At 35.7% G+C, this 25,709-nt stretch overlaps 1 protein-coding gene across 30 annotated transcripts in view; it reads left to right on the forward strand.

The window, feature by feature from the left end:
- The first annotated feature begins 4,017 nt into the window (after positions 1-4,017).
- LOC134534589 (uncharacterized) overlaps positions 4,018-25,709 on the forward strand; it is a 58,079-nt gene continuing 36,387 nt past the window's right edge. For 2 of the 30 annotated variants that reach the window (XM_063373190.1, XM_063373182.1), the window contains exons 1-5: positions 4,298-4,408; positions 5,613-5,707; positions 8,123-9,613; positions 15,023-15,211; positions 21,873-22,060. In XM_063373190.1, the coding sequence (XP_063229260.1) occupies positions 5,639-5,707; positions 8,123-9,613; positions 15,023-15,211; positions 21,873-22,060 (1,937 nt within the window). In that variant the 5' untranslated portion in view covers positions 4,298-4,408; positions 5,613-5,638. Of the gene's footprint in view, positions 4,409-4,449; positions 4,473-4,798; positions 4,822-5,612; positions 5,708-8,122; positions 9,614-11,267; positions 11,487-15,022; positions 15,212-21,872; positions 22,061-25,709 lie in introns of those variants that run through there. The other 28 variants (XM_063373080.1, XM_063373109.1, XM_063373088.1 and 25 more) reach the window with 28 other exon arrangements.

The following is a 25,709-nucleotide window of genomic DNA, read 5'->3' on the forward strand; positions in this document are numbered from 1 at the left end:
ATGTCAGTCAGTCAGTCACCTTTGTGTTATATATATTTAGACTAGCCACTAGAACAGTCAGCAAGTGACGAACAGTCTCTAGTGTGACACTTAATATTTTAACTTAATTTACGTAAATTTACTAACCATAATTATTAAAGAGTATCTGCAAATCAGATTAGTTATTAATAATTAATGTGTGAATTTAGAGCTGCTCTCTTCTTGTTATTAAAATAATTACTGAATAATGGAACTTTAGCAAATATGGCGCGAGAGAACACTGAGACCTTCCCTCGCGCCAAGGGCAAACGCCAGTACTGAGCGACTCGCGGACCGGGGTGGACGTGCGTTCCACGGGGAGTCATCATCCTTTGTCTACACTGAACAGTACCTACTTCTGGTAAATATAGTCATTTAACCCATACCTTTTTCTTCGCTACGTAAACTCCCAGTGCGTCCCCGGTCCTTTTACGGTGTAGGGTCTAACCCAGCCGCTTAACTATAAACTCCCCGCATGAGCAGGGCAGTTCACCATACGGCATGGGCCGACTCCCGCTACAAATGAACTTTTGTTAAACGTCGAGTGCACAGGCACCGACGACAGCTACGCGTATAACTTGCATCTAATTTAACTGCAGACCGCGGTCCACACAGGTGGACCCGGGTGCCGCCACACTAGCAATTTTCGAGATTGGCCGTCTCCAATCAACCTCCCCCTTAACCTCGACTGGTGTGAGGGCTTAAATTAGTGACAGTCCATCAGAGCACTCAGTTTTAACTCAATGTAATTTTGTAAGGTAATTCTTTGTATGTCGTGTTAGTGTCAACTGTAACTCTAACTGTAACTGTTCGACCGATTAAACGTTCACTCAACACACTCCGTGTGCGACGTGCCACCGAAAGTATAAACTTCGAGTTCGTGTCTGTTATTGTGTTGAGTCTCCCTACCCCAGCTAGGAATCAGTGTGTTATGGTGCACAGGGCCTGTGATGTGATAACAGCTAGGGACCCCTTCAACCACAAACTTCGCCGACGGTCCTAGCGGACCAAGCAGGGGCAACGCACCCACAGAACCCAAATTTGGTTAGACCCAGAGCTAGCCTGGCGCCCTTCCGGAACACATAAGAGCCAGTTTCCCGCTAGGATACACGCCCGGTCTCGAACATGAGATCCGGACGGCAGCAGTGTAACAAATAGAATTGTAGTTTCCTAATTTATTCGCAGATGCTGGTCATAAGTATGGCTTTGATCCACTGAGTGTTAATAATATTCGATACATTGTTACTCAAACCTCTGAAACATAGCATGTTTTCAAACACCTTATTAATAAATATGATTTAAATAATGAGAGACATGACAGTAATATGTCCTATAAGCTTGGCGACACCCAGGTAGGAGCATCCCATTTAGCCTAGCCTCGATCTTGTCTAACTCAGTCTCGGGCAGGTGTTCTGTGGGTGGACCCGAGTTCTTGGAAACTGTTTGAGATTCTGACAAGACAAGAATTGTGTCGAGTGAATTGACAAACTGCGATGTGTCCCCCCTGTTTGTCTTGCCGTTGTCCGGGTTCTCGTGTTCGAGACCGGGCGTGGATCCTAGCTGGGAAACTGGCTCTTATGTGTTCCGGAAGGGCGCCAGGCTAGCTCTGTGTCTAACCAAAAGTTGGGTTGGTGGGTGCGAATGCCCCTGCGTGGCCCGCTAGGACCGTCGGGGATGGTTGCGGTTGGAGGGATCCCTGGCTATTGACACGTTACAGGCCCTGCACAGCATAACACACTGATTCCTGGCTGAATTAGGGAGGTTCACACATAATACACACGAATTCGGTTTTGAACTGTCGGTGACACGTCGCGCACGGAGTGTGAGGAGTGGATGTTTAATTGGTTCGAACAGTTACAATTACAGTTTACACTTACACGATGCACATTGAATTACCCTACGAAATTACATTAAATTAACATTGGGCGCTCTGACGCGCCGTCACTAATCTTAAACCCTCATGCCAGTCGAGGTTAAGGGAGAGGTCAATTGGAGGCAGCCAAACCCGAAAATTGCTAAAGCGGCGGTACCCGGGTCCACCTATGTGGACTGCGGTTCGCAGTTAAATTAGTTTCAAGTCCTATGCGTCGTTGTTTCCGGTGCCTGTGCACTCGACGATTATCAAAAAGTCATTGGTGGCGGGAGTCGGCCTGTGCCATATGCTTAACTGTCCCGCGTAAAGTTTAGTGTGGGGAGTTTATACTTAAGCGGCTGGGTTATGCCCTATACCGTAAAAAGGACCAGGTACGCACGGGGAATTTAAGCAACGAAAAGGATTTGAATTAATGACTATAGTTACCAGTAGTGAATTTCAGTGGAGACAAAGGGTGATGACTCCTCGTGGAACGCACGTCCACCCTGGTCTGTGAGTCGCTCGGTACTGACGTCTGGCCTTGGCGCGAGGGGAGGCCTCAGCATTCTCTCGCGCCAAAATGTCTAAAGTTCCATTATTCGGAAATTATTTCAATAACAAAAGATTGAGAGTGGCTCTAAATTCGTACATTAAATAATAAAGATTAACCTAATTTGCAGATACTCTCTAAGAATTATATTTAACAAGTTTACATTGATACGCCCCTCGTGCATTAAAATTATATTATTTTAAATCAATAAAAAAAGTCCTAGGAAACAGCTGAGCAAAATTATAAAGAAAAATACAAGTATTACCAGAGGTGGCACGAGGTGGTGAACAAGAAAATTTGATACTCCCTGCACACAAGTAACTTGGGAGCTAGTGGATCGTTTAAATAGACATAGGTAAATTAAAAACAAATAAATTACTACATAAGTAGATTGGTATATAGGTTCCCTGGTTTATTTAAAAAGGTGAATTAAATCTGTTTTTTCCTTTGTTTTGGTTTCACAATAAAAGGTATTAACAATATATTAAAGTTATTAAAAGTGGGCCGGCCTAACCTAATATTATTAACACACATTATACTATAGATACTTTTAACAACAAAAAAATGACATTTTATAGTAGGTTAGGTTCGTCCACTCATTACTGTAACAATTTCACATATTCTTATTTGTTAAGTTCTCTATGGCACTGCTCGCTGGTATTAATTTAAAGAAGTTCTTTCGTTGGTTGTAGGAAGAAGTTATATTTTGAATATCACCCGGGGCTTCAAAGTTGGACATCTGGCTGGGAGGAAGCTCTTCTTAAAGAGACTCGAAGCTCGAGGTCTTGGTCATGATGGGATCAATTTCGGCGCCCAAATGTTGGACCCTGTCTGAAACACAAGCCAAATTCCAACGAATTAGACCTGCTTCCATACAGTCAAACACAGTCGGTGCGAAAAGGTCAACAAACGGGAATTCGGGGAGGAAAAATAGACCGGAGTACTCACCAAACAGGGTGTAGCTCCTGGGCTCAAGAAATGTCTCGCGCAGACATCCGAAAGAAAAAAACTAAGGGCCGTATTCCAAGACACAAAAATAAGGGTTTAGGTGTTGAATATGCAATACCTGTACCCTAACCATATTCCAAGTGCACGATAGGACACGGCCAGTCCCTTATTTTTAGGGCACTGATTTTTGGTGTCCTATATGTTGCCGATTTGATCCATAAGTGTATATATATATTTTTCCTTTTTAATGAACTTTAACGGAACTTTTTTGATTACAATTCACCCCCTAATATTTTAAAAAACAGCAATCATAAATTCGGCAAAAAATTCATCGTTTATCCTTGTACAACCAAAATTAAATATTTTATTTCACATTATAATTCCATAGTTTTAAAAAATAAGCTAAAATTACAATGGATTCCATGAAGTACAACAAACTGTTTATAGCCTCGCACAAGTCCTTGTTTATTAAAACGGTTGCCGATCTGATACCTTACAGGGGTTCAATTAGGACACGTTTTGGAATATGATCCGAGAGTTAGGGTATGGCAGTTGCCCAACAAGGCTGTGCATGTTCGCTACCTTAATCAAACGTCTTGGAATACCGCCATAAATAATGTTCGTTTCTCCGAGAATTGATTTTGTTTAATGTAATCCCTTTGTGTTTTCAGAATTCTTATCTTACATTCCTTACTTTAATATTTGTTTTCACAGTTGTTTTTCAACTAGTGTTAAAAGAAATTTAAATATTTTTGTGGGTACGTAAATCTAGCATCTCGCAATGTCCTATAGATGTTAGTAATAACTATTTTAATAACTTTGATTAAAATAGTTGATTATTTTTTGTGTGACATTCAGATAAACTAAGTATATGCTTTTTTAGTCAGTTGTGTGTTTTTTTTCCCCTTCTCCTGTCACTGTGGTGTTCGATTCTGTGGTTCATTTTAAAAGGTAATATTTGACACTTTTTTTGCCGCTGCATATTTGTTTTAAATGTTTGTGGTGTATTATTATCTTAAATTCTTGCGCTCTTAATATAGGTAATAACATATATGTTTAAAATCTTAAATTGTATGTCTGTTAATGTATAGCGTAGTTTATTTGGTATGTAATTTGAACTGGTTCGTTGACAACATAATTTGAATGTTTTTAAAAAATTTTTTGGGAGGTCTTCAAAATTTGGTGATAAGATTTGTTTTGATTAAAGAAATAATATTTACGTAATTATTTGCATACAGTGGATGCTATATAACTAGTGTGTGTATGTTCGATCATTTTCTTAAAGCACCAATTTACGTTTTTTCAAAAATAGATAACAGAACCCGTTCAAACGATTTTATAGTATTTCAAATGTAACTAACCATTAAAAAAAAATATTTGTTCAAGACTGTAAACCACTTGAATCAGTTGATTTCTCAACCCTGATGATGCTTGTTGCAATGAAGAACAAAACGTCAGTACAATGTACCATTTTGATGCTCAACCTCGCAAGCCAACACACTCATTTCTCGTCTAACACATTCCTCTGCCGTTCTCACTACCATTGAGTTTTTTTTTTCCTATGCCATTTTTAATGTCTCCTTAAAAATGTTCCTAGCATATTCCCTCCTAGGCTTCCCCTTTGCAACTCGTTGCCCCAGCTCTCCCCACCCTTCCACCCTTTTTAATACTTGTTCTATAGGCTGTCCCTTCCCCCCACAATTTACCCTGATAGCTCTATTGGGTTATTAAAATACTCTCCCTTTTTTTCATTAAAAATTCTCTTCCACTTTCCCTTCACCCACCTAGCTGCTGTATTAATTATTTATGGTCATTTTCAGTACTGTTTATTTTAATTCTTGTTTGCAAAGAAAAAGGGAAATATTTCTTGTTTTAGTATTGTATACAGTCATGGCTTTTGGAAATTAAGTCAAATAGTAACTTAATGAATAGTTGGTTATGTTAGGTCAGTTACAATAATAATATGTAAATTGCAATTTTAACAAAGAATTTTTGTATTGTTAATGCAGAATACATAATCTAACCAAACTTTCACTTAGTTATTGTTTCCCTTATTTTCCGAAAGCTGCAACTCTATACGTTTTTCTATGTGAGACCAGTTTGTCATCAAGAATGCTTCTTGGACTGTTTCTTTGAACTGGTTGACTCAATTATATAAGGATGTAGGTTTTATCCTTAGTGATGAAAAGCTGCAGGTAGCCTAAGTTGTTGAACCTTGATAGGTTGCATGGTGCCTTGTTTCAGGAAGTTGGTTTACATGGGTCAGCACAATGGATACTGTAACAGTGCCTTACGTCTCCTGCATAAAGTTGAGAGGTTCTCCAATCCTGCCCCCTGTGGTGAGTAACCTTCTGCTATGCACAGTCATACTGGTATTTTTTTTTTGGTAAATATGTAGTTGGGCGGTATTTGCGAAAAAAAATGTTAAAAATCCGAAAATACTTTTATACTATGCTCTTCAACTTCCTCTTTTCATTAAAAGTGGCGAAGGTAAGAAATTCCAAATACTTTAGGAGATATTGAATTTTTAAATTTCATCATATGTAGTTCAGTGGTATTTGCGAAAAAAAATGTTAAAAATCCGAAAATACCTTTATTATATGCTCTTCAACTTCCTCTTTTCATTAAAAGCAGCGGAGATAAGAAATTCCAAATACTTTAGGAGATATCGAATTTTTTAATTATGCAATACAAGACCTGTGGAACCATTCGAGCGACGCCATTTTTGTTATTTTGCCATGTGTTCGTGAATACGTGAATCGTCAATGCGTAATTAATAAAATGGTTGATTAGGTCAGGTCAGTACATTATTAATACTTTCAAACTAAGCCGACAAAAAATAATGTGAATTAACTTTAATTATTCTTTAGTTTTAAATTATTTATAATGTAACTGACCTTACCTAACAAACCCGTAACAAAGGATGCACAGTAACAACTCACGTAATTTTTTTTTGTTACTTATTACTTGCGCAACAATAACAAATAAAACTTTAAAATTAGAAACGTTAAAAACTCACCTAAGTTGGAGGCTGTAATTAAACACCGTTTTAAACAATAAATGAACTAAATAATCACGTATTGGTTCGTTTGAATTTTGGCCTATCACGAACAATCACGTGACATCATTATCCAATAAAAAAAAGTAGATACTCGTACGTAAACAAGAAACAATGTTAATCGCCACATCAATGCACTGGTATTGTGATGAAATTTAAAAATTCTATATCTCCTAAAGTATTTGGAATTTCTTATCTCCGCCACTTTTAATGAAAAGAGGAAGTTGAAGAGCATACAATAAAGGTATTTTCGGATTTTTAACATTTTTTTTCGCAAATACCGCTCAACTTCATATGATGAAATTTTAAAATTCAATATCTCCTAAAGTATTTGGAATTTCTTACCTCCGCCGCTTTTAATGAAAAGAGGAAGTTGAAAAGCATACAATAAAGGTATTTTCGGATTTTTAACATTTTTTTTCGCAAATACCGCCCAACTACATATTTACCTTTTTTTTTATCTGTGTGATGATGCCATTTGAATTTTATATATATTAGGAAGTAATATAATAACTTTCTTTTTGTATATTTTACGTAAAGCTACAATTTGTAAGCTGTTATTTTGTAATAACAGACAGGTATCTTAGATCGACTTTTAATTATTTGCCACTTACGTATGAACGTTACATTCTGTCAAACCAATGACAAAGCAGTAACAGAATGGAGTTTTGGGGGAATAGGGGTATTGATTTAACACATTGGCTACTATTTAAAGAAACTATTGACTCTTAACTCATTGGAATCTATTGGAATGTCATTATAATCCATGATTACAGTATAAAATGCTTTACAAATGAGTATTGTAGCAGCAGAGAAAATACTAAATTTTGAGTTTGATTTTTCTCTTGAATTTTAGAATGAATTACTAATATAAGAAAAGAATCCAAAAGCATTTTTGAATACATGTTTTACCAAAACTATTGCCAAAATATTTTCCAATACACCGTTTCTGGGGTATGATACATTAAAAAACGTGTGTGTGTGTGGGTGGGTATATGTGTGTGTCTATATATATATATATATATATATGAAGGAACACAAAATATAAAATTACACTACATTTACAATGATATCCTAACATTCTAACATTGATTTGGTGAAACTATGAGAAATAATACTAATAAAAATAACAATAAAATAAAAATGTGCACTATATTCTATATAACTGCAATAATATAGCAAAAATTTATAATTAGGTGTAAGTCATACTACAATCTTTATTATATATATATATATATATATATATATATATATATATATTTTTTTTTTTTTTTCCATAGAATTATAATATGTTGTGGTACACTATTGTACAGGAAGATGCCCGAATAGTTACGGTTTTTTATATATTGGCTGGTGGAGAGAGGGTATTCTTAGGTCCATTGTAGTTCTGGTTTTGTACAGGTGTATGTCTATTTGTTTTGTGGAGGAGAGTATTACCTTTCATCAAATTCAATTGTTTAATGAAATATTGGCAATAAAAATGTAGAATTTGTAGATCTTGATATAAGCTTCTACAGGATGATGATGGTTTTGAAAATGAATTAAGTTAGTCTTAATTGCTTTTTTCTGAACCATAAATATTTTATTTCCTTCCGTTATGTGTCCCCAAAATTCTACATTGTCATAACCAGGTGTCTTTGGTTAAGAAATTATGGTTCTTGTTTTCTTATATTTACTGTTTGTTTTCTGGTTGTAGATGACTGCTGTTCGTCGAAAGGAAATGCAGCAATACAAAGAGCTTGCAATCTGTATCGAGAAGCGATTGCTATACAGCAAACGAGTGAGCATGGATAGCGGATTGGGAACTGCAACAAATTGTGACGTTGCAACTGGCAGAGAAGCTACCATCTCTCCTCAGAATAATCTCTCTGCTGTCGTCAGTAACACTTTGAATCTCACTGACTGTAGTAGTAGCAGTGAATTTGAATGTGATGAAGTGTTAGTAAAACATGTAAAGCTATCAGAAAGTAACATGCCATCATCAAATGTTGATTCTCTTCACCACAGTGATACACCATCATCAAATGTTGAATCGCAGTACCAGAGTTATACGCCAACATCAAATCAGTTGGTTGTGGACTCATACAATGATGACAGTGTAAAGAAACCAGACAGTGATGCACAGCAAGCATCTGAAACTACCATAACACCCGAAGTACATGATGTGGAGAGGAAAAGCGATCAGTTAGACGAAACTTTCAGCTCTGTCGCAATGTCTGCTAGCACAGACTTGAATCGATACGGCGACATGAGCTTGACTTCGTCCACCACGTCTCTGCTGGGAGGCGAACAGCAGGAGAGCGTGTTGGCGGTGCTGGAGCCGTTGCCGCTGTGCGTGTCTGGTCTCAGGCTGCAGCACAAGTCCCTGATGGGTGACGGGGCTGAGGAGACTGCTGCTGAGGCCCGTGCAGAGAGCGCTCGCCCCCGGTTGGTGCGCAGCAACTCGTACACGCTCGAGGCGCCGAGCCCTGTCCTGCTGGCTCACGTACAACAGGCGAGGAGAAACTGTTTGTCACGAGACAGCTTGTTGCCACGCCGGAAGACGTGGACTGTGCCGTTGGACGAGGGCGCTGACAGAAAATTTGCGTTTGCGTTACCCCTGCCTGTCGAGGATGTGTGCACCGGCAAGAAATTAGATGTTTACAAGCAGCTGTCGACATCTTTGCCTGGTAGCTCATCATCGAGCCCGGTGAAACTGGAACCGGCATATGCTTCTACAGATTGTGTTCTACGTAAAATTCTTCCTTTTACTCAGCTTAAAAATTCTGTTGAAAACAAATTGAGCACAGCAAGTGCCCTAGACTGCAAATCAAACGGTTCTTCCCAGTCCTTCGACTCTTCCAACCATGTCTCCCACTTGGGTGTGGTGTGTGCCACTCAGAGGAATAAAGACATCAGACAGCTGTTTGCAGAACTGCAGTCAAACTATGAAAAAGAGAAAGCTGAGCTCCTGGCCAAACAGAAGCAGGAGCAGGAAGAAATGGAGATGATGTTTCGAGACCAGTGTGAGCAGCTTGTTGCAGCCATAACCAATCAGTGCCCGCAACCTGCCGCAGCCAAGAATGATCTTCCTACTAGTTCCAGTTCGGCCTCACCACCCAGCAAGCTGCCGGTTGCCAAGGCCCGGAACTTACGAAAAGCATCAACTTCCACCAATCATGTTTACAAATACTCTGATGCTGAGCACGTAAGTAGACTTCTGTTGGGTAACTGATATAGCTCATGTTGCCATTCCCTTGAAACTAGTAACTACAGATTGTTATACAATCTTACTTGCCCACTTAGATGTTGGTACCTAGTATTTATCTGGTAAAACCTGGAAATGTAAAAATTGAAGAATCACCAGAAAGTATTTTTTTGCAATTTTGGTTTTGTACCTTATAGCCTGAGAATATAATTTCTCTAAAACTAATAGTTGCATATCAGTATTTTATTGCAGGTGCTAAATGTTTTTCTGGGTGTCAATTTTTAGCAGGAAGTGACATGTTTTTGCTAAAACAACTTGCTGTTATTTTGTGACAGTTAAATTCCTACAACCAAAGAAGTTTTTCTGGTTTGTGATAGGAATTATTTTTGTGCAGCCTTTGCTTGGAGTAAAGTAAACAAATTAAATGTAGACACACAAAGCATAAGCGATGCATAATGAGAATTTTATTTATTTTTCTGTTTAGAAATACAGTTTTTTATAATTACAAAAAAATCTTACCAAATTTATATATATTTATTAAAGCTTTGTTGTGGGTACATTACTAAATACTAATTTCACATTATAAATAACTATCTTGTTACTGTAGCATTTTTAAGCTGCCTTGGTTTATCATAAATTAATATACGTACTTAAATTTGGAATTAAGCTTCATTATTCTGATTGTAATTAAAAAAAAAAAAAAAAAAAGGTGTGTTATTTTACACAATGTGTTGCATTATTGCTTGTTATCTTTAATGCATCACTTGACTGAAATATCTTACATAATTTAATGAAATAGTTGCTTTATAAGTCAGGGTTTTCATGGTAGATTAATAGACATAATATGGCCAAGCCTATAACAATCAATGGTATTTTGCATTGTGCTCCAGGCTTGTATATCAAAATATGGAAACATTATTCTTGAAAGTGTGGTTTTCAACTTTTAATAAGTAACTTTTTCCCAATATTTTTTTTTGTTTACTGTTCAAGCCAGGTCTTTCCACAAATAATGAAACCCCCAAAAATAGCAGTACTACCAATTAAAATTTTTTTCCAGTTTAAAAAACTTAATATATGTGAATAATTGCAAGTTTTATAAGACTAAAATTGATGTTTGCGAAATAGAAAACGAGGAATTATTGTATGGGCTAGAAGTCTTGCGAGTATGAGGGGTAGGTGAGACAATAGGGAAAGTAGGAGAAAGGAATATGTATCAGCATGGTGTAGCACTCTGCCCTTCGAGTACTATAGCAGTTCAGAAAGTGCTAACGATTAGTGTGAAATGCCAATGGAACCCACCACAACTATAAGATGCTTCACAGTAAAGAATGGAATGAAATCAGCAATGACGTAGAAGAAATAAAAGATGAAAACGAAACAAAAAGGTTAATGCAAGTACATAATAGTTCAAGAAATATCTTTCTTTCAGGGCGGATTATTAGCATGCTAGTCTGGTACTAACATAACAGGTTAATGAATTTGACTAACCCATTACAAACTAGAATTAACTTATTACGATTAAATAGCAGCAATATTGAATACTTAAAAGATTAATTATTTGTTGCGTAAAAGAAGCGGTCACCATCGTGCATTAATTATTTTAATAGGTTTGAGAGAGATATGCAAATATTGATTGCCATATATTTTGTTACAGTGGAGAATTGGGAAAGCTACTGCAATCATTCAATTTAGAAAAAAAAATGGAAAGTGAACACTTATTCAGAGGATTACATAATGGAACTGGCAGTAGATATGTTAGTATCAGTGACACATTGAAGTGCAACAGTGCTGGCTCATGTTGGCCCAACCATTGTAAATCTTTTGGTAAAAAAACCAGTTATGTAGAAATAAATTTAATTTCTTATTCACCAAAGTTTTGAAACATTTATTTTTAATTTTTTTTTGTGCTATTTCAGTCAAAACTACGCTTGGGGCTGAATACATATGATAAACATGCTAACACTTGTACGTATACTAACACAGCAGCATAATGTTTTTAAAACAATGTACTGTTTAGTTCTGCCTGTCCAGTCTGAGTGACCCATTCCTTAGAAGAATGAGATTCAACTCTCAAGGCTTCTGGTCTGGACTGAAATGTGGTTGGAAATTTGACTGATTTTTGTAGTTTAATTTTTGTTTCCTCTCTCTTTCAAAGTCTTTATTATCATCACACATAAAATTAAGGATAAATAGTTTTTTTTTAATGCAGTTTATGTTAAAAATATGTTTCCTATTGGTAGCTTTCTTTCACAATTTGGGTACATATTAGTACCTAATGAATTGTAGAAGTAAAGTTCTTGAGCAATTTTCTTAACATGTCTAATTTTTTCTCGATCTCAGAACAATATTTTTTATGGCTAAATAAAGCTGGTAATTGGGACACAAGTGGTACACCATAGAAAAAGCTAAAAAGAACCTTATTCTATCTTTTTTTATTGTGTTTATTGTTTCCAAGCAAATAAGTATAGCAATTGAACTGATATGTTTTGAAGAGCGTATTTGCATAAGAAAACCCAAAATTACATTTTGACGTGACGTCTGATAAATCGATGAACGCCGGCTGCACGCACAAAAAAATGTCCCGTTATGCACATTGTCCCGTTATGCTGTGTCCCGTTACACTCATTGTACGCTTGCACCGCATCTATCTCTCTTCCACTCAATTGGCCTATGCGTCCGAGGAGAAGAAAGACAGTCAGCACGCAACTTACATCTACAAATGAACTGTTTCGTCGACTGGTTATAAAGTGAAGTGAAAAGTTAATGTGGTTTTCATTGCTTATTACAACAACAATTTCTGCAATAAAGGTTAATTATTCTTGCATTTTAAAAATCTGATTACTAGTATAATTTCAAGTATTTATTTATTTTATTATTAAAATAAAAATGATTCAATTTTATTCATAAAAGTATGCAATCATTTCATCAATGTTTTGTTATGACGTCACTTTAAACTATTTTCCATAAACCGACTTTACAGACAACCAATTTTTTAAGTAAGAAGTCCTCTATTGTTGAGTACATTATTGGTAGGGACAAAATTATATGGTGCATTGCAATAAGCATGTCAAAACACTGCGTAACACTGAAATGCAACTAACACACCATATAGCACCACAATGCAAGTTATATTATGGAATTAAGTGGCATTTAAAAAAAAAACTTCATTCAAATTATAAAAAAATAAATCTTTTAATTTTGAAATTCAAGGGATGTCGTTATTTTCAGACAAAAAAACTGTACAAAAGAGCATTGATTAGAAAAATTAATTCAATTTTTTTTATTTAATGTGCATGTCTTTTTGAATCAGTTTTAAACCAGAAATGTTCGCTAATTTATTTTTATTGTTTTGAAAGTATCTGTTTTAGACCAATGTATTTAAAATTATTTTACAGTAAAAATGCAGCATTTTACCCTAATTTTGGTGTAAGTATTACAAAACAGCTTTTATAAAAATAGAACAATAACACTGATATCTTTTGTTTTAAAAATGAAATTGGACTAAAAATAAAACCATAAATATCTTGTCTCTAATTATTGGCAATGCATAGAAACAAGAGCAGCAGTAGAAGTAGTATTTGTTGATACCTTGAAGTAATAGTATTTATTTATGTAGTACAAATTGGTAACCATCATGGTGGTTTAGATTGCAATGTCACTACTGCTTCTTTGAAGTACAGCTTTGATGAACAGATTTTCTCCTTATTCTTGGTTTGTATCATCACCACCATTCTGTGTTCGTGGTATGAGCGTTGGGGTGAGAATAGTGGTAAAACTGGTGCCATGAAATGCTAGAAACTGTGGGAGGCGCCAGTCTATCTCCAGGCTAGCCACAGAGATACAGCATGCATATGGTCGTGGGTCAGCTGCCCAGTGCGACACACCAGACTGTAAGGCTTAATAGTTCTGCACACGACACTTGACTATTTAAACACAGCTTGTTGCACTCGCTGTAAACCATGGGTACTCCGTCCCTACTGGCGTAACGTGCCATGTCCTAGCAGGGTCAGGCTGTAATCAAACTATGAAATTGTAATAAGTCAGACCACCCGAATAACTAAGTGGGCTGTTACAAACATGTAAACACTTGAAACAATTTGCTGGGTGCCAAAAATATTGTTTTAATTTCATTAACTGTTGCCATCGAAGATATTTGAAAGAAATAAAGTCTCAAGCACATGTACTGAATTTAACTAGTTTAATTTTTCCTTACAAAAAATTCACTAACTGAAATGGTGGCCATTGTCTGACCAAGAAACTTGTACTTAGCATAAACAAAATTCATTGAACAAAAGAACTTCACTTACACAAACAAGTTCATTGCTCTGAAATTATTTAATTTTCTATGCTGAAATCCCATGGTTGCTTACCATTTCACTGTACAAATGGCAGAGAGCCCATTGTCATCTCGGCATGGCCACCAGTTATTACAAAAAGGTTCCACTTAGGCTTACGCTGTTCAAATATTCAAGTTAACGAAGTCCAAAACGAATGTTCATTAGCACTGCCCAGACCACAGGCATGAAATTCTCTACAACTCACATTAAAATTTCAACTTGTGATCCACCACTCAAAATGTGACTGACTCTTATCGACTTCAAAGTGATGACTAAAAATGGTGACCAAAAATTTCACCATATTTTATATTATAAGGAGTTGAAGTGATAGGCCAATCACAGAGTACCTTTTAACTTGCATCCAATTACTAAACACTTTACACTTCTAAAATTTTTCGTCTTAGTTTACGGGACTGTTTCGCATAAAGTATTTTCTGTTTACATATATTTATATGATAACTACAGTTTATCTGAAGCATATCCTTGTTTATGATTGATGTAAAAATGCATTGTACAACTTAGTATTGCTGAGCCTCTTATCATTTGTGGTATGATTTTAGTATCGCCGAAGCAGTTCTGTCTTCAGACGAGTCTTCATTTACTATTATATAATTAAACACATCTGCTTTTCTACAGGGTATACGCTTATATTAGATTTAACAACTCTTTTTGATACTAGTCTGTTTGCTTTCAATTCTTGCAACTCCCAAGAGTTTCCCTTTTGTGGCACTAACAAACTGTCTAATGGTGACGTCCCAGCTATGGCTGGGGTGGAGTCCAGGCTTGGTCTTGCCTCAGAGGAGGTACAATGGTAGGATGTCATATTTCATTGGTTAACAATATTTATTTGGGTAGCTGCTAGCTTTCAATTTATTAAGATAGTAGTTTAAATAATTCTTACTTGAATTATATGACATATGCTTTGTATGTGCTAAAGTTGACAACAATGTTAAGAATTTTACTATCTAACTAGAAGCTTGAGTGTTGCTATAAAATGCTTCTGTATGTGTACGTACATTGCTGTTGGCGAGCCGCTCATTGTGCCGTACGCTGGGTGGTTGCGATATTGCAGAAGGCAGCTAGTGTTATTGAAGCTGCGGCACGAGGCTATTTGGTGCGGCGTTTGATGAGAACTGAGAAAGTGCGTGCGCTCAAGGCCACCATACAGGACACAGTGAAGTGTGCTCTGAGGTTGGAACAAGACTGCCGGGATGAAGTCACTCCAGCCGATGTGGAGCTCCACCGCGGGCTCATCACACAGGTCCGTGTCTTATCTTCTGGTTAGTTATTGTGGTCCCTTTATAAACAGTTTCTTTGACCACCTCTTTGTCTCTTCTTTTTTGTATTAATCCTTTCTAACTGTTATATATTTTATTTTCTGTAAGATACTAACTGAAATTACCATCTTGTGTTAAACAGTCTTTGTAGATTATCTCCACACTCGTCTTCTCCCATCAGAATGAGCACTGTACTAGTTATATGTCGTCTTGATGTTGTTGTTCATAACTTGTCATTTTAATATCCAGTGTTCTTCCTCTACTGTCTACCATATTTCCTTCCTTCCCCAAGAGTGATGTGGTGTTGGTATTTGAAGGTTTTTTCTTTTCATTTCTATTGTTAAACAGCTTTTGTATACCTGTCTCCACAATTACTGAAGGCAGAATTATAGGCAGTTACTTGCCTGGCTTTCTAGATGCATGTGTCTTGTCAGTAACTTGTCATGGTCAGGGTTATTGTACAGGTTGTTTCAGAATTTGCCTGACAAACTTTGACAGACAGACTTCGGCTGCAGGTTCATCACGATGTAATAAGTTGAAAACTTGTGGTCTAAAGTGCTTCCCAAAACTGCTGTACCTACGCCTTTGACTTTAAAGCTGAATAACAACTAATATATGAAGTATTTAATTTAAGATGTAACACTAATATCTGGATGATTATTAATTGAACAAAATTCTACAGCCATTGCTAAACCTGATGTTTTTATAAAATAATTTCTTTGAAGTAATTTGGGTTAACAACATGCCAGAGAAAGTACAGAGAATAATGAATGGTGTTTCTACCCAAATATTTCAAAGAAATTGTTTTACAAAAGCAACAAGTTATGCAATATTTGTAGAAATTTGTTTAATTAAACATTATCCAGGTGCTCGGTTTTTGCGGTTGGTTTTCACCACCCACAACCTAATCTTTATGGTTTTGGATGTTAGCCCTGGAATGTGACATTACCGGCATAACAGCGAGGCATCTCTGGTGGCCTACCCCTCAGGCTTGATTTGAGCCATCTGAGTGGAGGGGGAACCACGTTGTGCTGTTACATGACTGTCCCACGCGCAGAAAGTGTTTTGTTTTTATTATAAATAACATTTTTTAATTATTATTATTATTTGTTGACATTTTTATGTTTTGCTCTATGGTTGTGTATTTGGACATATCTACGACTACCATACTCTATGGCAGCCCAAGTGACTTTGAACCTCAATTAGCAAGACCCCTCTAGGGAGCAATTAACTTAAACGGCATATTGAACTTTTTATACATAATTTACATAACAAAACTTTCATTGTTGAAAAATCAAGTTTTAAATTTAAGACATTTTAGCATATTAAGTTGTATTGTTAAGTGTCTGTATTTTGTTTTGATGTGGTAATTAAGTCAACAATCTTTGTGTCTCGGCCAATGAGAGGCCATGTTACTTAAGATAAGCGTCATTACTAAAATTAACGAAAAAGTCTTGGAATAACGACGGCGTTGGCTAGATAGCCCGGGTTTCAATCCCCTAAAAAATCAGAAATATCGACAAGCTAATTAGATCATCCTACTACTAGGATGTTTTAAGTCGTCGTTTGAGTATAAATTACATGTTGTTTAATTAGGGCACGTCCTATATGACATGTAATTAGGAGTGAATTACCGTGAGTAAAATACCGACTCATGATGCTATCCTGAATGATCTGTTTTCTGCATACACGTATTGTAATATTGATGACGGACATATAAACATTGATTTTGTGCTGAACACATTAAAGACCTATTGAGATAAATATTTGTTAAAGCCAATTACGTATCCTGATCTACACTTTAATTAGTTCTTACACCCAGAGGTGAAATGAGACGGAGCTCTCATGATGCTCTACCGCAATTTACACACTGAATTCAGCCGCGGTATACTAAAATTAACTTAAAATACGAAGATAATAAACATTATTATTATTTTTTTATTCACACTAATTTTCTATTCTGAATTAAGAGCAACAGACATAATCAATTCAAACTGTATGAACTTTTGTTGTGTTTTATCATGTGTGCAACATACCTCCAGTTATTTAAGAAAACATAATAGTATACCACTGGTCCAACCGTTAACTATATTTTATTTGATTAAAGATTATTTGTTTTAATCCTATATTACCCTGTTATTATTTCTTTGTGTATATGTTTGTTTTCTTAATGATCTCAAATTACATGTTGCCAATCTCATGCCCATTATAGATTTAAAGTGTGAAATTATTTTATTTTTCCCTGTACCATACTACATTATTCCTATCTTAGCAAGGAAGTTAAGTTGTACATAAGAGTGGCGCCCAGATACAAAATTAAAATGACCAAAGAGTTTATACTCGACAGTGTATTGATAATCATAATAATTAATATCTAGAGAGAGAACTACTGTTAATATGTATTATTTATAATATTATTATTCTGACTACACCTGAGTTCAGATAATAGTCCATAGAGACTATATGCTGAATAATAATTCAGATAGGTAAAGACCTTAGTTCATGAACTAAACTACACTATATACAATGCTGAAATAGTTCAACGTGATTCATCACCTGACCTCATCACCCCTACTTTCTCCTCTGGAGGCAGGGAAGTAACTCCATACTTCTGGATGCTTCAACAACAAAGTCGATGCCAGCCCAAGGAGTATATATAGGCCTGGGTTGACCTGCTGTCTTAGTCTTCAGAGAGCCGGAAGAGAAAGCTCTCACACCTGACTACGTCATCCTGCCATAACACTGCCCGTCACCACGTCACCAAGGAACATCACTCTGCCCGACGCCACGCCCAGCTGCCTGTTGGACTTAGCCTCAGAAGTGAGTAAGCTGGACTTTTAACTTTTTTACAAGTGAGTTCGGACTTAGCTCGATCAGCGCTGAGGTGCCAACAGGAGATAGTTGCAGAAGAGGTAACTTGTCACTCATTCAGAGACTCGTCGACACAACTCATGGAGTGATTTGTTTCTCGCTGAGTGAGTAATTTCAGAAGAACCACTTAGTGAAATTACGATCTTTGGGTAAGGGCAAGTTGCCCTCAATGTACGAAAATTCTCGCAGGCGACTTTATTTTTTCACTTCGAAGCCAGAAGGGCAAATATCATCGAAGGCTATAAAGAGGACTTAATGAGTTTATGTCACTGTCAGAGCTTTGGAACGCAAACAATTTGTAGATGTTTGCATGATGGTAATTCTCCATTACGAGTGTGACAGTTCACGAGTGCCAACGAGTCGGAAGAGCGAGGTGTGGCTGGCTGCTCATTTGCCCAGCTGCAGAAGTCATCTTCGGAACTTGATGTTCCACACTTGGTTCGTGCCAGCGAAGTCCGTGTTGAGCGTCATTAGGGAGGAGGGCGCTATACGGCAGGTACCACGACTGCTAGATGACTTGCTGCAGTGGGGCCCTCGAGTTGACCCCACTTTCAACTATCTATAAGGCATTTGTCGACTGAGTCATCACCCGCTTAACCTAGGGGTTTACCTTGGTGTCAATTAGTGTACACATCGAAGAGACCTAATACGACTTAATTTGAAGATTTAGTGTAATTATATTTGTCTTGTGAATCATTTTGTAGTGAAAACACTTTGTTAACTCAGAGCCCTATTTAGCAAGTTGCGTTTAGGCTCCAATAAGACCATTTGAGGCCAATTGAATTTTTTTATTATAGTAATTTAACCTTTTTATTTTTCTCTTGTAATAATATTTGTTACACTTTCATGATGATAGGTTCAGTAATTTGTTTGTTTTCATGATAAAATTACACTCTGTTGATTGAGATATCTTTGTTTATACAGTGTAAACTCTATATAACGACAGTTAACAGGCTGAACATTTTTCGGCATTATAGAGAGTGGTTGTTAAATGGAGAGAAAAAAAAGATATCATTTTACAATTCTATGATAATATGTGTTTACTAATATAGTAAACATTTTACACACAAACATTAATATTCATACAAATAACAACACTTATTGCGTATAGTCTGTTATTTTTTCTTAGTTTTTCCATATCGTAGACACGGTAGAGCGGCTAAATCCACAGTATCTTCCAACATCACTGATCTTTTCTCCCGCCTCTATTGAGCGTATTAATAAAACTTTTTCGTCAATACATAAAGATTTTCATTTACTCGCCATGTTTACAGTTCGAAAGTCTGTAAGCAACTGCGATAATGATAACGTGTAACAACTTGACAAAAATCTAGTGACCGAGGTAAAAATGTGCAAGTTCATTATACAAAAACAAAAGACAAAATTTTTTAGTATCTCCGGTACGTTAGTCGAAGTAAACATGTGCTAGATAATATAACAACAAAACAGCAAACAAAAGAGCGTACACAGCTGCAGTTCTTATCAACTTCGGCAACTTAGAAAGTACTGCTTAATGATTTATAATGCTGTATTGTTGTCGTTAAATAGAATGAGCGTGACGCTATATAGAGTGTATTATTGTATAGAAAACAAGGTAAACAAAGTCAAGCAATTTCGACTTTTTAAGGAGTTTGTCGTTAAATCGAGTGATGTTATAAAGATTTTACACTGTAGTTTGGATTTGTGAAGTACTCCCAATAATTGCCCGCTGCTGTGCTTGTTTTCAAGAATACATGAGTGGTGGTTTATTATTAACTTTTTAAAAAATTCACTAAACCTTTTGTGTGTTTCTCACAACACTTGTCAGTGTTTTGCTCTAATCAAGCCTTCATGTTTTCCCCCTTGCGGGCGGCAACATGGTGATCCGTCTTAAATACATTCTGAATTATTTGCAATAAAAAAAAATTTGTTCAGCTATAACTAATTTAGAAAGCCTTGTAAAGCACTTCATCTAAGTTTTTTGTGATGTACCTGCAGCTGAAGTTTGACAGTAGAATTCTGACTCAACCTGTTTACCTCAACTATGTATGCCCATGTGTGCGTACTGCACTTGAGCAAAAGGGTGGCTTTCGAAAATCTAAGTATAAATCATGTGCAGATTAATAATGTTACCAGAAGTCACCACTTTGCAAGAAGGCCTTAGATTTTTTTTAGTGGATTTTGAATCAAGTCAGAAATAGAATGGAGTAAACTGCAGATTTTTATGTTTAAGTAGATTGTGAAATTGGCGGTTGTAATACTTTTAAATATGAAACATTGTGTGCGTGTGTGTGTTTACATGCCCATTGTGTGTTCATGTTTGGCATTTATATGCATATGTGTATGTGTGAATAAATGGTACATGTATGCATGTTCATCTGCTTGCAGCTACATAGTAAACACTCAAGCATTGGTAGATATTGAGTTAAGTAGTTGTATTAGTCTACTGTAGTGGCACTACATTTCTATATGGGCAGCTTAGAAATATTTGAAGCAATAAGCATTTCATTTTTCCACTGACTTTTTTAAATTTCTGGGTATGAAGGTGTAATCAGGAAGTTTCTACAGTTCCTTTATGTGTATGCATATAACACTGTTGAATGTTTAAGCTGTAGAGGTGCTTTTTAGGAGCTTGCTGTGGGCTATGCATTAAGGCTTGGTCTTGCATACCATTTCCCCCCTATTTTCTACTTATTACTACTACTACTACTACTACTACTACTACTACTACTACTACTACTACTACTACTACTACTACTACTACTACTACTAGTACTTAAGGGCTATCACTGCAAATATCACACATTTGTTGATCTGTTGCAAACATTTTTAATGGATATTTCTATGCCTAACATATTAGGTGTGAAAAGTTGCTCAATTGTGTGATGTTTTACAGCCTGAAAGTAACTTAAGTAAATACACTTAAACCTCGTTTATCCAGACTGACTGGAACCAAAGGCAGTCTGGACAACCAAAAATCTGGATAATGTGGTTAATATGGATAATAAGCAAAATAAAATCCTTAAATAAGCAGACTTACTGTTTATTAAGATAAAAAACTAAGTTTTGTAACAAAAATTCATAGTATACATGCCCTGTACTGTTAACAATACATAAAAATAACTTTTAAAATTATTTCTATTCAAAGAATTAATCCACTTTCTTTCTGTTTGAAATATGTATGGCATTTAAATGAAGCTCAGTCACGCGAATGCTTTATCATTAATAGTTCAGCTGGAGCGGTGTCGGGCTGACGCTCCTTGTACGCCATGATGTTTATCAACTGGTGCTATCTTAAACTCAACAATAATAACTCAATAACTCAATAATTTTACTATCTATGCAGGAACTGTGCATTGAATCAAACTAAAAAATATTTGGTGTACTTACGTTCTTGCTAATGTAGTCAAAAAATTTTATGTGAACTTTCAATAAAATGTCTACAAATCTGATCCGGATCAACGACGGCAGGCTAAACAAGGTTTTACAGTATCTGGTGATAAAACTTGCCCACTAAACTACAAATGCAAGAGAGCTATCAGCATGAAATGCACATAAACATCAGTTACAGCAAAATTTTTCCATCAAAAATTTAATTGTCAATTTTCCATATGAGACCAAGCCTTAAGAGCATTTTTATATTAATCAAACATACTCCTTGAATAAATCAGTTGATCTTATTGTTATATAACTTTTTTGGTTGTAGCCATTCTTCCTTTCCTTCCAGACCATACTTGAGAAATTTGGCATACTGACATGATTTTTTTTCCATGAAAGTAATTGTGACCATTTTAGTTGAATTCTGCAATACTGGAGCTTCACCATCTCTTCTTCTCAATAACTGTGAAGGAGAAAATGGATGTGATCGCTACTGACAGGTTGCGAGTTGCCAAACAACAGTCTCGTGCATTGCCTCAGCTCACAATATCTGCAGCCACTCGCAAATACCTGCAACGAAAGAGCATTAATGGGCTAATGACAAAGTAAGTTGTTAACCATTCATTATTTCATTTTAAATTCTGTATCACTGCCTGGTTTGTGTAAGTAAATAAAATGTTAGCAAGTCTCAGTACTCACCAGTGATGTGTAAACATCTAACCGCGATTACTAGCAAATTCATGCATTCTTGTGTTAAATGAATTTATAATACAAAATTTGGACACCAAATTTGATGTAAAATTATGAAAAATAATTCCAAGCGTGGTAAATATACGAAAATCATTAATTTTAGGGAAAAACTGTAAAACTATTTCCATTTTTTAAACCTATCTATAATTCTGTTTAACAAGATGGTACTATTGATTTCTCAGGGCTATCCAAACAACAGGAGCACCGAACGTATTGCATTTAAATGCCTCGACCTGAACATGTGAAATTTCCTCTTGGACCAGAATTATCATTACCTGCATTTTTGAGGTTATACTTCTTTAAGTGCGTTGAGAGAGAAATTTTAGCATGCACCAGAAATAAAATGAATTAAGCATGCATTGCACAATGGAAATTTGACAGGTTGAAAGTCCAATGTGCATGCATGCAGAAACTGCTATAGCCACGAGCCTAAGTCGTCAAGATGGCGGATACACATGTGGCAACATGCACCCATGCATGTTTCGCAAATATTGGGGGATGTAATAAGCATATTGAGGTGCAAAAGTAAACATTGTGTTTGGAAACTATCCTGGAATACATTTAGTAAACTTGAATAGTCATAAGTAAATATAATAGCAACTTCAAAAATATTTATGGTTTATTAACCAGGAAAATTGTCAAATGGCGTCAAAGATATTTTGTTGGTTCTTTAGAGCATTATGAACGTGGCATTATCTTTCAGGTATTTTTAAAAATTAAAGTTCCAGTACAATAGATCATGGCTTTCTACTTGATTTTCAACGAGGAATTTTATTGAAATACTGTCCATATTTTTAAAATTCATTGTACAGTTAATACTGTAAAGTTTTTGCACACGTTATAAGTTATACTTCTATGGCATTACTAAAATAACATACTAAAAACGTATTATAACACTAAGTATTTGTTTGTAAATTTGTTTTTGCTTAAAGGACTGAAATCAGTCTATAAATACTTCCTACAAACAAAACTTAATTATTTAGCTGATTGAACATTATAATATTAAAAAAAAAGAAAAGAAAAACAAATTTCCCAGCAGCAAGATTTGAACCCTATCCCATCAGGTTAACAAGCATGCATCTGGCACTAAGCTATCGGGACAAATTGATGTAGAGAGGAGACTATGTATTATCAACAATGTGATGCAATTTTCGTAACGTATTTTAAAACTTGGGCTTACTGTTTATTATAACTATTTTTCTTTACCAAACTATATTTCAGGGTAGTTTCACTATCATAACGTCTCATTTGGCACACCAAAAGGTTGGAAACGTACCCTAATTATTACAATAGTGACTGTACATAGGTTTATGTTGCTACATGTGGGTCCGCCATTTTCGTCCACATTTCCGATCATCGACTTCTGTTCCATTTTTAAGAAATTACTCCTACCAAATCCCGTATACAGAGAGATAAGATGTTTACACATTAAAAAAAATTTTTGAAGGTCTTGAAAAATTCTAGAAAATGATCCACCAAGCATTTGTAGACACTCTGTAAAAGTGCTGATTTACTAGTCAAGTTTGCTGCTAATTGCTTTCAGAATGTTTTATGCTTAAACTAAGCATGTTATTCATAATTGCTTGGCTTGTGGGTTAAGGCTACAGAAGTGCCCAATAAACTGTTATGTCATAGTAGTACCTCAGTTCTTTTGAGTAGAGAGTTTTGTATTTCTAACTCAGTGTTGATAAATTCTGTTATGCTCTCCACAGTTAAATTTTTTATTAAGAGATAATATCTATTTTAATGGGAAATTCTAAACACAAGTTAGGTGGTATTTCAAACCCTACAAATAATCTTGAATATCAGTTGGAGTAATTAATAATTCCCTCTATTTCAATATATGTACTTTCAGATATTCTTTTGGAATATTAGTGTGTGTTTTAATCATTTAATTAGGATACATATTTTAAAACAACAATTTACTTTTGTGAGTTTCTGTAAAGTTATAAACTAATGCTTTCTATAAAAAAAATTGAATGTTTTTTATCTGGTTAAATGAGTAATTTAATGTCATTGTTATAAATTTTTAGTTGGAAAGCATACATAAAATTTTGTCTTTAGTGCTTCTGTTGGATTATGTCTCCTAAATAAAAATACATTTATTTACAATCATTAATATTTTTATGTTTTTAAGTCCCCTTGTTGGCCAAGTAAGTTTTATGCAGTCATCCTTTATTTATCAAGTTAGCAAATTTGTGCAAGTTTATTTTGAGTCTGATAGGCTGATTAAAGTTGCTTTTATTTTGCAGACATTTGTGCCATTGTTTTTTTCCATTTTGTTCTTGTAATTAGTATAGATGTGCGTGTTATTTGTATTCATTGTCATGTTTTAGCTGATTTTTTGTTCAGTGTTTTAGTTCACACTTTATGCATGTTATTTTATTCATAACAAGTTTAATTAGAAGTGAAGCTGGCACACTATTTCTTTTGTAAATCGTCATTAGTTCGGCAGACAACCGGACACTAAATTTCCTTGTACCACCCTTTCTTCCCCTGCGTTTGTTTGGTGTTCTCTGTGATCTACCCCTTTCCCCTACTCTGAGCCACAGAGCATGCGTGGGACTTGGACTCGTAAGGCATAAAAGGGGACGTGCAATGTCCTACTTGTTGTAATTTGCATCCATTTTTGTTTTGATACTAGTCACACTTTCTTTAGCTTTCCAATGTTCTTTGGGTACTTGTATTGGTTAGGCAGCATTGAACCCCAGAGTAAATCATGAGCACATAAGTAACTTGTTTAGCTTGACATCCGGTGGTGGTGCCATGAAAATTATCCTTTGTTTCTATTTCCGGGTAAATTTGTCTAAATTTGTGTTCTTCTGCCACCTTACAAAAATCTAGTTTGCTTCCTTCTGTGCTTGTTTGAAAATTTGCCCTGACATGATTCCACCCAAAGGTCCACATTTGCAAGTTGCTAAATGCTTATACTATTCCCTTGAATAGGGATGCGAACCTGATTTTCCTTCGTGATTTCAGACATAATAATTTCCCTGATTTGGATTCTAGCTGTAACTATCATCTGTGTTCTCTGGGTCGACCTAAATGCAGGACTGTATATTTTTTATTTTTTAAGTTTTTGTATATCACACACGTACTTCCTTGTTTTGCATAATTTGTTAAGCGTATTTTATTGCTCGTTTGTTGCTATAAGCTTGTTAGAAATCCCTTCCTATATGAGTTCGTCCATTTAATTGTTGTAAGGCTCCATTCTAGGTATAATGTTTCACACGTATGCATTAAGCTTTTTACAATCATGTGTGGCATTGTAACACCACAAATGCTTAAATTGAAGAGTTCCTTTACATTTTCTTTAGTTTGATAATGTATTCTTTTGCTCTTTCATTGTCTGAAGGAAACATAACATGTTCTCTAGCATAATCATTTTTAAATTGAAGATATGAAATTTCTTATCGCAGTTTGATTGTGGTTCAGGCCTGAAGGTATTGGTGATGGCACTAAATTTTATCTCTCAGATTTTAGGCAGGTTTTATCAAAAAATTT

This window comes from Bacillus rossius, chromosome 1 (genome assembly GCF_032445375.1).
Source record: "Bacillus rossius redtenbacheri isolate Brsri chromosome 1, Brsri_v3, whole genome shotgun sequence".
NCBI lineage: Eukaryota > Metazoa > Arthropoda > Insecta > Phasmatodea > Bacillidae > Bacillus > Bacillus rossius.